Source organism: Salarias fasciatus, chromosome 3 (assembly GCF_902148845.1).
Source record: "Salarias fasciatus chromosome 3, fSalaFa1.1, whole genome shotgun sequence".
Classification (NCBI taxonomy): domain Eukaryota; kingdom Metazoa; phylum Chordata; class Actinopteri; order Blenniiformes; family Blenniidae; genus Salarias; species Salarias fasciatus.
In genome coordinates this window covers 9,337,141-9,351,113 of record NC_043747.1, presented here as the reverse complement: position 1 = coordinate 9,351,113, position 13,973 = coordinate 9,337,141, and the positions used below count along the sequence as shown (strand labels likewise).

The 13,973-nt window shown below is 46.0% G+C and overlaps 1 protein-coding gene across 1 annotated transcript; it reads left to right on the top strand.

The window, feature by feature from the left end:
- The first annotated feature begins 323 nt into the window (after nucleotides 1-323).
- On the top strand, nucleotides 324-7,961 carry tnfsf12 (TNF superfamily member 12). Its single transcript, XM_030087841.1, has 6 exons — nucleotides 324-1,107; nucleotides 2,567-2,648; nucleotides 4,023-4,079; nucleotides 4,217-4,240; nucleotides 4,356-4,483; nucleotides 5,433-7,961. Exons 1-6 carry the CDS (start codon nucleotides 934-936, stop codon nucleotides 5,706-5,708), a joined length of 741 nt encoding a protein of 246 aa, XP_029943701.1. The 5' UTR covers nucleotides 324-933; the 3' UTR covers nucleotides 5,709-7,961.
- The last annotated feature ends 6,012 nt before the right edge of the window (nucleotides 7,962-13,973 follow it).

Here is a 13,973-nt window from a genome sequence, read left to right as displayed (position 1 = left end):
TTAAAATACCAACATTAGGCTTGACATATAGAAAGTTTATTAGAAAGTTTATCTTATGCATTTCATTTTATGTATGCTTTAACATTTTTTTTTTTTTAAAAGTTTGAAGTTATTGTGACACTCCAGCTCAGTGTTTTGTGTTCATGTTAAATCTGCAGTCCTCACCTGTTGATTACAGTGTGGACATTTAAAAAAAAAGAAAAGAAAAAGCCGCACGCAGCCCGTCGTGCCTTTACAGGCACCGCCACCGTGTGGCCGCGGGCGGCACTGCAGCCCCACACGCGCGGCACATAAGTTCGAAGCCCGTGCAAGTTGATGAAAGTGATCTGACAAGCGGCGGAAGCTCCTCCGCGGCTCGTTTTCCCCCTCGCCTCTCCTCGCCTCCCCGGGGTTTCCACGGCGGATGCCAGCCGGTATCTCACCATCGGAGCGCACGCAAGAAGAAGAAGAAGAAGAAGAAGAAGAAAAAAAAAGAAAACCAAAAAGTTCACCTCCAGCCGCGCGAGTGTGTGTGCGTGGATCCACTCATGCGTGCACGCTCCGTCTGCACGTCTAATGGACTGACCCCCCGGCACGCCGTTTTTTAAAGGGAAGACAAGAGAGCTGAGTCAACGAGTCGCGCGCAGGAGGATGCAACAGTTGTTGATGTGCGGACTTTTCTCCCGTCTGGAGACGGCCTGCGCGCGTGGAGGATGGTGGCTGTGACCCGCGAGGACGGCGGATCGGATGTTTTGTTGCTTTAAAAAGTCATCCCGTCAGATAGAGAATCGAGCGGCGGTGGGTGTAAAGTCTCGGAGCGTGCACTTCTCCCGGACCGTGCGCAATGCGTCTGGAGGCACTTCGCGCTGCGCCGGAATGGAGTTGAAGTGTGGCTCTTGGACGGTCCGCCGCGGCGGTGAGTAGAAGCAGTGCAGCCCCCGCGCACACAATAATATGCATCGGATTCTGCAGAGGCGGCGAGTGCGCAAGCTGCGGGTCGTCTGGGTCTCTCTGGCGCTGCTGGCTCTGTCCCTGGCCGCATGCAGCGCGCTGTTCACGGCGTGGACTTGGCGTCAGACGCGGGACCTGTCTCAGTCCTTCAAGATCCTGCAGGACCGACTCGAGCAGGTTTGTATCGTTACTCTGCAAAAGCACCCGAGCAGCAGTTCCTCTGGGGACAGCGTGCACAGTAATAATTATCTGCATGCAACTTTTGATTTATTTCTTTATTTTGACATACCTATCAAGTGTGCGTTATGTAACTTCTTTTGTAGCTGCGGTTACGGGAATCTTGGCGGGGGGTCTGTGGACAAATGCAATTCCACACTTAACACCCCCCCCCCCCCCCCCCCCCCTTTCTCTCGCCCCCTTTTGCACGTACTGTGCTTTGTGGCACCGTTTCCCTGCTTGGCACGACTTCCCCTGGACTCACCAATAAACGCATTTTAAGTTGTGCACAGCTTATTTTTGCGTCTCCACCCCCCCCCCCCCCCCCCCCCCCCCTCTGCTCCCCCCGCCATGTTTAATTACTCTGGTGCCAGTTGTGCTCCAGTTTTATCTCAATTTACTGGAAAGCCTCAAACTATTTGGCTTATAAGCACTTTATACCCCACTGACTGCGCTCGGGCTGGAGGCGTGAAGCAGGCAGGAAGACAGAGTGCGGCAAGTGTAAATCATTCGCAGCCCTGCAAAGCCCGCTTTTTCATGCATGTGTCGGGATGAAAGTGCAACTTAAATCTGACTTGAACTCGCAGTAAATCGTCCCTAATCCTGCACGGCCTCATGCAAAGTGCACTTTTCAGACCCCCCCCCCCAAACACACACACTTTTTGCACTTGCAGCGGTTGTGAGGCTCCAGCACAAGGTTGCATCACAAGGCAGATTATTTTCCTAAAAGCGGCCAAAAGGAGCTGATGGAAATTCTTCTGGTTTCAAGTTCAGACTATTTACAAAACCAGGTTGCACTGGATTTCAGATCAGGGGGAGGTGGGGGTGGGGGGGGGGGGGTACAGGTTGGCCGTGTATCATGTTGACAAACCTGCACACACACACACTGCGCATACACATACATATGAACACGCACACAAAATTGGACACGTGGAGTGTTGATGCTGGAGCCTTTCCCAAGGGGGGCCCTTTCTGTCCACTTGACGGTTGGCCAACTTCTGATGAGAGCCAGTCAGTGAGTGTCTGGAGAGCCGAGAGCAACTCTCTGCCTCTTATTTCCACAGTAGCAGTAAATTTAAACACACTTTTTCCCCTGGAGCGACTCCTTCTCCTTCTCCTGCTTGATCTAAACTCTCCTCCGGTCACTCAGCTGGGCCCCTCTCAAGCCAAGGAATTAAAAACTTTGCTGGCTGGACAAAAATTCATTTTCTTTCTCGCAAGGAAAAAAGAAAAAAAGAAAGAGGGCAAAGACATGCGAGGAATGTAAAGCGCTGAAAACATGCATTAGGTGTCGCAACCGGTCTCTGAGGAAGTGGCGGATCTAAAGCTGGCAGCGTGGGGCCGGGGGACTGTGGCTGCTTTCAAACGGAATACTGGTGGATGATGTGTTTTCCCCTTCTCCCTCTCTCCCCTCCGACAGGTCAACACGCAGAGGAAGGCCATCGTCCAGCTGATTCTGGAGAAGAGGGAGCTGCTGGTGGGACAGCGGGTGAAAAGAGACGGTACAACAACTCCCCAGATGCCACCACAGACACAAATCTGCGTACCAACTGGTGCTTTTTTTTTTCTTTTTGGGAAGAACATTTAACACAAACCCCCGGCCATGTCCCGGCCCACATGCCACTTTGGTCGGGTCTGAGCGGCCCGCGGCCGCTGCCCGCTGCTAAAAGTTGACACAGGAAAAAAGTAGGCAAGGCTGGATGACTGTTTATAAAATTACAGGTCTGACCAAGAAGCGGCCCCCGGAGCCCAGAAAAACCAGCTGGCTGGGGACGGAGGCCCTGTCGCACGCTCCTTGGCCGGCCAAATTGATTCTGTCCCCGCCCCTGAGCACACGACCGCCGCGGCTGTGATTTGTTGTGAAAGCGGCGATATTTGATGACCGATCATCGCGGTATTTTTAGCTCCCCGCTTGCGTCACCGTCACGGGACCGCCTGATCGCGCACATTTTGTCCGAGGGTGAACCTCATGCGGCGGGACGCCGCCGTCGTGATGACTGACAGGTTGAGTCAGGAAAAAGCCTCCGCTTCTCGCTCGCCCGTAGCAAATCCTAAATCTACAGGGTCAGGGACTTAATATTCCTGAATGATGGCGGCGGGCGGGGGGGCTGAAACATAAAGTATGCACTTCACAGTCCACACTCGGGTCGTATCGGTGTTTGAAATCGCTCCCCGCAGGCCGGATCATGAGGCTAAAATAAACCTTGGGTGAGTAACAGGAGCAGGCGCTCCCCAGCTCCGGCCTTTTAGTGTGTGTGTTTTATTTATTGTATTTATCCGAGCCGGAGACTTCGCCGTTGCTGCCTCGCTCTGTTCTCACTCGAGCCTTTTGGGTCGCGGAGCAGCCAAAGACCTTTTTGTCTCTCTCTCTTTTTTTTTTTTTTCCAGCACTTCATTTTTCTTCCTCAGCCCTCAAGCCCTCCAGCTTTGTCTCTTAACGCCGCTCTTTAATGCTCTCTTCTCTGCTGTCCATCTCCTCCTCTTTTTCCCTTGACCCGCCACACTCGCTGCTCTCCATTCTCTCTCTCTCTGCGTTCTGTATTTTCTAGATGACTGCTACCAGCTGGCACTGAGATTAGCCCCCACAGGGGAAAGAGAGAAGAAGAAAAAAAAAAAAAATAAAAGAGGCACACTCTCTCTTCTCACTGAAAATAACAGTTTGAGGAAATATATTGAAGCACGTGAAAGGAAATCCTCTGCCCATCTGCTAACCGCATTAAAAAAACCGGCCAGGTCGAGTCGAAACGGCAGCAAATTAACACACTGTGTTATTAGACTGATACACATGGTAATGATTATTTTATCAAAAAAAAAAAAAAGGAAACCTCAGGGGTTATTTTCTTTGCATTCAAACTCATATTCTTCCTTTCTGAAAGGGGGGACGCTGCGAGGGAGGAACGGGAGTGGAAAGAAAGCGGCGTCTCATTTTGAGAGTAAGTGGCCTGGCAGATCCGTCTCGCGGAGCATCTGCTGAAGTGTTTTCAATCATATACCCCTATACGATTGCGCTCGTAAAAATCTTAATTGACTTTCCTCTTTCTTTCGACGTCTCTCTCCCGCTTTCCTCCAGTAACCAAAGTCTCCTCTCAGCAAGGTAAGACTCATAAAAACCCGAAGCACGCCGGATAATCTTTGGTCTTCGGGATGAATAACCTGGGGTGTGTGTGTGTGTGTGTGTGTGTGTGTGTGTGTGTGTGTGTGTGTGACAGTTGGAGAAGGTGGCGTGATCAAGGGCTGGGAGGAGAGGACGCTCAACATGACAAAAGCAGTGAGGTACAACAGGGAGCAGGGCACCTTCACCGTGGAGAAGACGGGGGTCTACTTCCTCTTCTGCCAGGTGAGGCGCGCTCTATTTTCATCCGCAAACTTAAATAACTTTATTTAAATCTGCTCCCGCAAGTATTTCCATTAAACGAATGAGTGAATCATCGTGAGGCCCGAGAGTGAAAACATCCCCGGTTTGATTCCAGTCCAGAAAACAAGCGTTTGAGGTGAAGTGATGTGTGTGAGCGGCTGTCTGTGGACTGGCAGCCGGTCCGGGGTTTAGCTGGATGAAGTGGTGCAGGAGACGGTTCTATTGACGGCTAAAGACTAGATTTAAGCGTTTTAGCATCTTCCAGCTCATTGTTTTGGTATTTTTGGTCCATAGTTTTGTATTGAGAATGAAAATGTTCCTTTTAAGCTTTCTATTAAAGATGTTCATTCAGACAGTAAGGATCACCGTCATCACCAGAATGTGGAGGAAGTTGATGGATCCACTTTCTATGGATCAGTGTTTGGACTTTTTCTAGGTTCATCAACACATATCGATGTGAATCTGTCATGAGATCCTTCATCTGGTCCATTAAAAAAAGTGAATTCCTGGATGGGGGCTGACTTCAAGCAGCGACGGGGATGAAATCCTTCCTTTATCTGAGATCAGAACGCAGCGTTCGGCTGCTGAAACCCTGGTTTTGTATTCACCATGGAAGCTGTTGAGATTAAAAAACAGAGGAGTTGGACGAGGCCGGTCTATAAATTAAGCTTTCATTTTGTTCTCGCACTCAACTGTTTTCTGGAGACGCGGAGATCGGGTTTCAAGAGATCTCATGCGTCCAGACTTTGGTGTTGTCAGGCTGACAGAAGTCTGGAGAAAATCTGACTAAAAGGGGAAAAAAAAAAAAAAGAAAAAGAAGGACCTTTGAAATACTGATGTACTCTGTTTAATATTCATTAAAACAGTCTGGGACAGGGCTGTGTGTGTGTGTGTGTGTGTGTGTGTCTGACGGGACGCTCCTCGCCCTCAGGTGCTGTTCAACGAGCAGCAGTCGCAGTACGTGAAGCTGGACGTGGTGAGCGGCGGCCAGCGGCCCCAGAAGCTGCAGTGCATGGAGGGCTACGGCACCACGCCGTCCGCCGGGCCGCACCCCTTCCACTTCCTGAAGCCGTGCCAGGTGTCGGGCCTGCTGCGGCTGGACCGCGGCACCGAGCTGCAGGCCGTCACCGGCTCGGCCTTCAGGCTCCACGCCGTGGGCAGCGCCTCGGCCTCGCCGCACGTCTTCAGCATCTTCCGAGTCAACTGAGGCTCGGCGCTCGGCTCATCTGGCCTGGAAACTCTCTCTCTCTCTCTCTCTCTCTCTGTCTTTTTTACTTTTACGAGCGCACAAACTCATCGGAATTGACTTGTTTTTGTCCAGATGAGGCTCGTTCTCTCTCCCTCTCCCTCTCTCTCTGCCTCTCTCTCTCTCTCTCTTTTTGAAACAGTCACAAGCAGTTGAGGTATCGCATAATGCTGCGACTTCCTGCCATAGACGTTAATTTGAAGGACAAACCTGACATTTGTGGAAGCTGTTGTGGAATTTCTTTCCCTTGGAACGCCGTTTTTTTTTTTTTTTTTTTTGGATTAAGACCAAGACCCGCAGCGAACGCTGGATGAATGTGAGCCGGGAAAACAGATGTGATGGAAGCTGCTCTGTAGATAAAGAGCGTCATATAAAAAAAAAAAAAAAAAAAAAAAGAAGAGAGAATTCCTTGGATGTTCATCTTAGTCTCCGTATCATGTAATAAATTGTGCTTAAACTCACTTTTTTAAGGACTGACTGTAAAAGCTGTGCATGCACTTCCACTCCCACAGCTCTGTGAGCGTCTATAAAAAGCCTTCACCGATTGATATCAACGTTTTATATAATGCAGTATTTGTTTTTTTTTTGCGTATGAAATCTAATGAATCAAACTTTTTTTAAAAAGGAAAAAAAAAACTGATTTATGATCGTTACAATGCAATTTGTATGTACTAGTGTGAAATACTGCAAGCCTTTTGTATATATGTCACACACACATTTCACACACGTGCAACGAGACAGGAGCTGGCAGAAGTGTGTTTATGCGACCCGGATGTGAATTTGTTCTCTTTTCTAAAATGAAATGACTGTATAGTTTTGAAAAGCAGGAGCGAGAAGTGGCAAGAAAAGCAGCTTCAAGCGTGTCTTTGTCTTCTCTTGCTTATTTCTCTCATCTGGTTGGTGTCTATAGCCATCATCTCCACGCTGTTTGTAAATGATCTGCTGATTTTCAGTCAGTTAAAGGAGAACTGGGTGAGGGGTGAACACTCCGGTTGTTGTTTTGCTCCAGATGAGAAACATTTTTGGTATTCATGAAATGAGAAATTTTCGTAAATGTGCTATTCAAGAACAAAAAAGTGGAAAAGTTGAACGGTTTCTAACAGTTTCTGTATGATTCCTCCAGGAATTTCAATCAATTTATCGTCCTGCTCACTTTACATGTATGATTCTCAAAAGATTCGACCAAAATTCACATTAATTTATGATTCTTTTCACATTTTGGGGGGGGGGGATCCATTTGAAAAGAATGTTGCCTCTTTGGTAAAGTCTTTTAATATAGCAGTTTTGAGTCATGCAGGATTCAGTCTTCGTAATTTGACACCAGCCTCAGTCTTCCAGCTGCAAAAAAAAACCAAACTGATATGTGAAAAATTGTATTGTTTTGTGGTTAAAGTGATGGAATACTGAAACCGTTGAACATTAGGTACGCTTAGTTTTTTTAAAAATCAAGAAGTCAAGGTGCTACGTTCATTAAATCATCACTGCTGATACACTTCTCCTCGTGCAAAAATCCTCTGGATTTGTCTCTGGCCTTAAATCCTGACGATATTATTCTATTTATACTGTCGCGGTGCGTGCGCTGGGCTCGTTCCAGCCCCCTTTTTTGCTGCGGCTCCTCGGTGTTTTACCGTCGTTTCGCCGCTCGGCTGGATTCACGATAGCAGGAGATTAAGTGTTTGTCCTCGCTGTAAATCATACGTGTGACTCCAAAGCAGAAGGCTGCAGAAGTGTGGAAAAGATCCAAAATCCACTTCAAATGGAGCAGTTCCAGGCTATACACACACACACACACACACACACACACACACACACACATTATTCTCGATAACCTCAGAAAATAACCAGAAAGTTCTTATTTGGACCGAAACTAGTGGGGAAATTGCACAAATAAAGCTTTAATTGAAGAAATCTGTACGTCCACTTGAGATATTCAGCTTTAATCTTTATTCACATCTTTAATTTTATGTCTTCTTGTTTTTTTTTTTTTTTCTTTTAAGAGATGAAATTCCTTCCATTCTGTCACATGCTGCTGCTTTCTGTAATATTCCCTGCAACAATACAAACAGTGTGTATTTCTAGCAGTGGGTTTCTGCACTCCCACTCTTGTTTATAAGTAGTTTTTGTGGATGGACCACATTGGTTTCCCCTCAGCACTTTACTGCGGAGATGGTAGTGTTTTTTAATTGGAGCCAAACCTTCATGTTTTGAAATGGAAAAAAAGAAAAAAGAAGAAAAAAAAAAAGCGAAGCGCAGACATTAGATCCTGTTTGATTTCCTCATCGTTTCCCTTCTTGTGTCTGTCGCCCCTCTCCACATCCCCGCGCACCTCATATTTCCCTGTCAGCACCAATCAGAGCACACACACACACACACACACACTCCAACAGCTCCCTGAATGTCCTCTCTGTGCACACACACACACACACACCAGCCATCTAAATTTTCACTTCCTGAATCTGAACCTGAACCACATAGCTTGAAGTCTTTGAGGGAAAACATGCCTCGGCCCTCCCCCGTCACCACACACAGTCTTAACACACTTCCTTGCCCCGATTCCTTCTTTTTCTTTTTCTTTTTTTTTCAAATGTCAAAGTTTATTACCGCCTCGGAAAATCTTGTGAACTCTTGTGAAGAAGCTCTGTGTAAAATGAGGATGTGTGTGTCACTCTTCCGTTGAATAAACCTTCCTTATTGTTTATGAGAAAGTCGAGTTTCTGATATCCTATTCTTTCGATTAATCCCAGCGATGGCAGTAAGCGGTTCGGAGCGCGGCGTCAATCTGCTCTGAATAACAGGCCTGCGTGACTCCTCACCTCCAGTCACGGTGAATCACGGACCGTCTGCTCCATCCGTGTGTGTAGTGCGTGTGCGAGAGGAAAGAGTGATGGAGAGGAGACACCGAATCAATGAGCTGTTCTCACAACATCCCCACATCAGCAACTTCTCCCCTCTCAGCAGCATCCGCCGCCGCCGCCGCCATCAAAGCCGCCTGACTCAGCAGCTCTGAGTCTCCGAGGATGTTTGAGCTGTTTGCTTAGACTGGGATTCAGATTGAGGCATTAAAGTCCTTAATACAGAGGAATTAAAGTTGAAATGTCCACAGCTGGGGGGGCGGCGGTGGGAGGATGGGATCCACCAGTGAAAAAAAAAACATTTACATTAGACGTTTCTGGAAAAGGGTCATGAGGTCAAACACCCCTGAGTCCGGGTCTGGATGTACTGGACTCTTTCTCAGTTAAAGAAATCCGCTGATTTGAACATTGTGAAGGGAGCAGAAAACGATCCACACGGCGATTCTTATCATTTCATTCAGTTTTATTACAAACAAAAAAAAAAAAAAAACAAATAAAACAAATAAAACAAAAAAGGAGAAAGAAATCAAAGGAGACGCGTCATGTTTTCACTGCCATTCATCGTCTGATCGGCACCATTACAGACACAGTGACACGAGATACCCAGAAATCAACACAACGTTCTGGAAACAGGACAAAGAAAGAGTGGGAACAAACAAACAAACAAACAAAAATAAAAATAAGTGCTTGGTAGTTGTTGGGTTTTTTTTTTAGATGTAACATTTTAGCTCGGGGGTCACGAAAACTTTGTAAAATGGGTTGAGAGTACTTTGTGTGAAGATCATTGTAAAGTTCATGGGATAAATCAACAGCGAACTATCTGGTTGTTTTTTTTTTTAACTCAAAACCAACAGTGGTGAGCAGGATTTACAGGTTGACATCAGGTTCTTAATTCGTTTTAACGACTTTACATTTGTTCAGCTATGTTTATTAAGGCGTTTTTAAATGATGCGGTGTATAAAATGGGTTTCCAGCCTTTGATTTTTCCCAGATAATAGACGTTTACTCTTTACTGGAGTTAGATAGTATGCGTTTTCTTTCTTTTTTTTTTTTTCTTTTTTTTGCTCATAGAAGCATTTAGGGTTACATATGGCCTATTTTTCTATATATGTATGTCACTTGCAAGCCCCAAATCTAAAATGTAAGCAAGGAGAAAAGTGAGTTTTCTCGTAGCGTATCTACCTCTGAAGTTCGCTCAACTTCTTCGTTTTGCTTCTCTGGGATGACCATGGCGAAGGGGTGCGTCGTTTGCACCGAGTTGTTTGTTTTTTTTTTTTTTTATTTCTTAGTTTTATTCGTTACAAAACAAAACAAAAAAATGTCTCATTTGGTAGAAGCTCTTCCTCAAATAGCGACGGCGAAGAACAAACAGCAACATCGACAACGACAATACTCATAACCGCCGGAGTGGAAACACAGGAGAACACGAATGAGCCGTTTAAATACGCAAAGTATATCACAGGAGGCCGTAGAAAGAAATGGAAAAACGAAAAAGAAAAATTGGAAGGAAAAAAAAAAAAGTAGATTGAAAGGAGAGGAGGGAGGGAAATAAGAGGAGTGTTTTCCGTCGGTTTTTAATAACACTGCTTATGAAAGGTTAAAAACATTCATAGGAGGTCTCTGAAAAATGGCGTCCTCGTGGCGAAGCCGTTTTTTTTTTTTTTTTTTTTCGTTTTTTTTTTTTTTTTTTCCGGAACAAACCCCCCCCCCTAAAATACCTCAAAGCTCTGTACATCAGCTGGAACCAGGGAGGGGCCGGGGCTGGGATGAGATGCACGGGAAATATGGTCGCACGAGTCCTGAAGACATTTATCATATCATAACTTCTCTACAGGTGTTTCATCTCCACATGTACCATTGGGAAAAAAAACCCAAAACAAAACAAAACAATCGAAACAAAAAGGTTAAAATAAGAAAAAGAAAAGGAAAAGCTGGAGCTGTGCTTGGAGCTGCTCGGACCGAGAAACCGGCGATTTGAGTCTCTCTCTGAGAATTAGAAACAGTATTAAAACGACTGTAGGCACAGCTTGATACCTCTCTAGTATTTTCTTTTTTTGTTTGTTTGTTTTTTTGTCTTTTTAGTTTTCCTTTCCACGAGACAGCGTTACTGTGATTAGAGCATGCTTCAGGAGATGGAGTGCAACGCTAGAGGATGAGTTTAGCTTCGCATGCAGCTTCCTGTTGAGAGTTCGGCGGGGCGGGGAAGGAGGCGGCGGGAAGGTTACATGGATTATAAAGAGATTCTACAAAGGTTGAGGTGAGTTTAGCGTTGTGTGTGTGTGTGTGTGAGTGTGCGTGCGTGTGTGCGTGCGTGTGTGAGGTTAGAAGCATCCCTAGAGGGGGAGGAGGCCTGCGTGAGGAGGCCGTTTCATGAGGAGTATAATGGTTCTGAGGCAGACGAGAGAAGGTCACGAGAAGTTATGAGACAAGTTGTGTGTGTTTCTATGTGTGTGTGTGTGTGGACAGTAAGTGCACGTGCATGAGTGCATGTGTGTCTGATTGCGAGTTTTTGTGGAGTACCAGTCAGTAGAGGGGGAGAAAACAAAACAAAACAAAAAAAAAAAAAACTTTCAGTGGATTAGTCAGAACACTGGACACGTGGTTTAACCAGCAAAGCTCAACCGTCTTGAGAAATGGAAGATATCTTCTGCAGCGGATGGATGTGTTTAGTGTGTGTGTGTGTGTGTGTGTGTGCATGCACATGAGTGTGTGTATGTGTGTGTTGTCTAGTCGTCGATGCAGATGACCTCTCCGCTGCGCTGCTCCCGCCGGTTGACCAGCAGCTCCACCTCGCGCTCCTTCTTTACAGACATGGGCGGCCCGTTCAGCACTGCAGAGAGAGAGAGAGAGAGAGAGAGAGAGAGAGAGAGAATCAGACCTCAGGTCAGCTCGGAAGGCCTCGGAACGCAGATTATTCCTCCTCCGGAGCGAGGACAGAAAATTCCTTCGGAGATGAATAACTTGACTTGAGACGCAAATCTCCTGAATAAACTGGAATAAATGTGACCCATATGTGTCCAGCTCAAAGCAAGAAAGGAGCGAGAAGCCGCCTCTCTCCCGGGGTGAAGACATCGAATACATTATTATGATCAGACGAGGCAGATTCTGGCGGAATCGTTCTGCAAGTCGTGCATGAAAAAGAAATCATCGACGAGGTGAATAATGAAAGTGCTGAGCGAGCGTCTTGGTTGAAATGCTGTTGGCTTGAGGGATGGAGAGGATCTGAGACGCAGATTAGCAGATTAGCGGTGCTGCTCCTTCAGATGACTCGCCTCCATGTACTGATGAAACACATCCTTCACTTATTTCCAGGGACAGAACAGAACTCTAATCCAATGTGTCAAGGTCTCAACTGAAAGTGGCTCAAAACAGAGAAAGCTGGACAAAATTTGGGGATAATTTCTGTGAAGGTTCTGACTGGAACTGAAGCCGGAGGCAGGAAGAGTAGAGGTTTGTGACCTGTGTGGATGCTGGACACACTTTTGAGGAATAATTAACCGATCTGGCAATTTATGCGAACTCACTTCTGTTGCCCAAAAGACCATGAGCTGATTTGCGTGAGAAACCTTGTTCTGCTTGTAAGCAGGACAGCGCGAGCGGTGGAAAAACAGTGAGCAGCAAGAGGAGACAAGTCAAGGTGGAGTAGTCCACTTCTTTTTTACTTTCATGAGCCAAAAAACATAAAGTGCGAAAGTGCAAGGGAGGATTTCAGTGGAGCATGGCTTCCCCAGCAGCAGAGCAGAGCCTAACAACAACAGCCAACAACGACCAACTAACCTGAGTGAACGTCTTCAAATGACTTAAATCCATTCAGCTTAAGTGGGTAAAACCACAAAAACTCTGCAGGTGTAAAACATATTAGCTCACTGAGACTTTTAAAATCCTTCACTCCAAAACCCATCATAATAATCTAAAGAAAAACAAAAGTCATACTTAAGAATAAACCAAACAAATCAGCCAAATAAATGAATTAAATCCTAAACTATATCTAAAATATGTGTAACCACCCCCCGCCTGTTCCCACTCTTGGTCCAGCCCAGAACCTTCCTTCAGTGGCGTCTGGTGCCCCGGGGAATCGTTTAGCCGGACACCACCCCCTGTAAGTTTTCTTTTGTGATAAACATTCAGTCGAAAAATCCAAGAAACACAACTTATTGAAGTAAATCTAAACTTTAAAGCTCCGAAAATCAGCTTAATTTTACAAAAAAGTTACTTTTTTTTTTACTAATTTGACATTTTTATTCTGTGTTTAAATCAGCTTTACAAATACAAATGCTTCATTTTTCTAAATTGTCGAGCTTGACACTTCTGAAGCTGAACGTTCACCTACCTGGAGACAAGAAAACAAAACACGTCTCCCCTCAAAACATTTATTCTAGACCAAAAAAAGAAATATTTGCAAAGCTGAAAGGGGAGGAGCATCCTCTTAACATTGTGGGAAATGTGGCCTCAGAGTTTGAGAAGTGTGAGCACTAAAAATACCTCCAGCGCTCATGTGGTGCTTGTCACTGATCTGCGCTGTGGCTTTGTGGTGTTATTTTACAAAAAAGTAAAGGTAAAAAAAGCATCTTTGCACACAGATCAGAAAGTTTTTGAGAAACAAGCCTGATTATATCTTTTTTTTTTATTGAGAAAACATGATACAGTACATTAATATATCATATTACATATACAGCGTTGTGTTTACATTAATGACAAGACTTCAAAATGCATAAGTTTGAAAGTGAGGCCAGCAATGAGTCCACACACACACACACACACAGGCACATGAGGACACAGACACACATCTGCACACACACACACACACACACACACACACACACGTGCATCGGAGTGTAACTTCGTTCTGTGCTTCCCACATTAGTGTGCTATCGTGCATGTGCTCGGGGAGTGGAGAGGCCAGTTCAGCGCCGCTTTCAAAACAAAAGCCAGGAATAGACCAGCAGCACACGGCTCTCACTCGCGCCACGGGGAGAGATAAACTGTCATAACACCCCCGTGCAGATCAAAGATGCGATAAGGGGGCGCGCTGAGCTGAGGACGCTTGTGGGGCTGTGTGTCTGTCTGAAACCGGAGGGTGGGGGGGACCACTTATGGGAAAACGTATGGCGCTCGGCCAACGGAGGCCAGAGGAGAGGATGAAAAGAAAGAGTCTGTCGGTGTGTGTGTGTGTGTGTGTGTGTGTGTGTGTGTGTGTGTGCAGTGTGTGGAGGGTGCAGACTAAATCTGATAAAGAGCAAAACAAATGGAGGTAAAGACTGGGTGAAAGAGCGCCAGACGTTAGGGTGCAGGACAAAGAAAAATAGCTCATGACGGGACAAAGCAGTCTTCGCCACGTCCAGCAGAGCAATGAAAACAACTCAGAAGCTGCGTT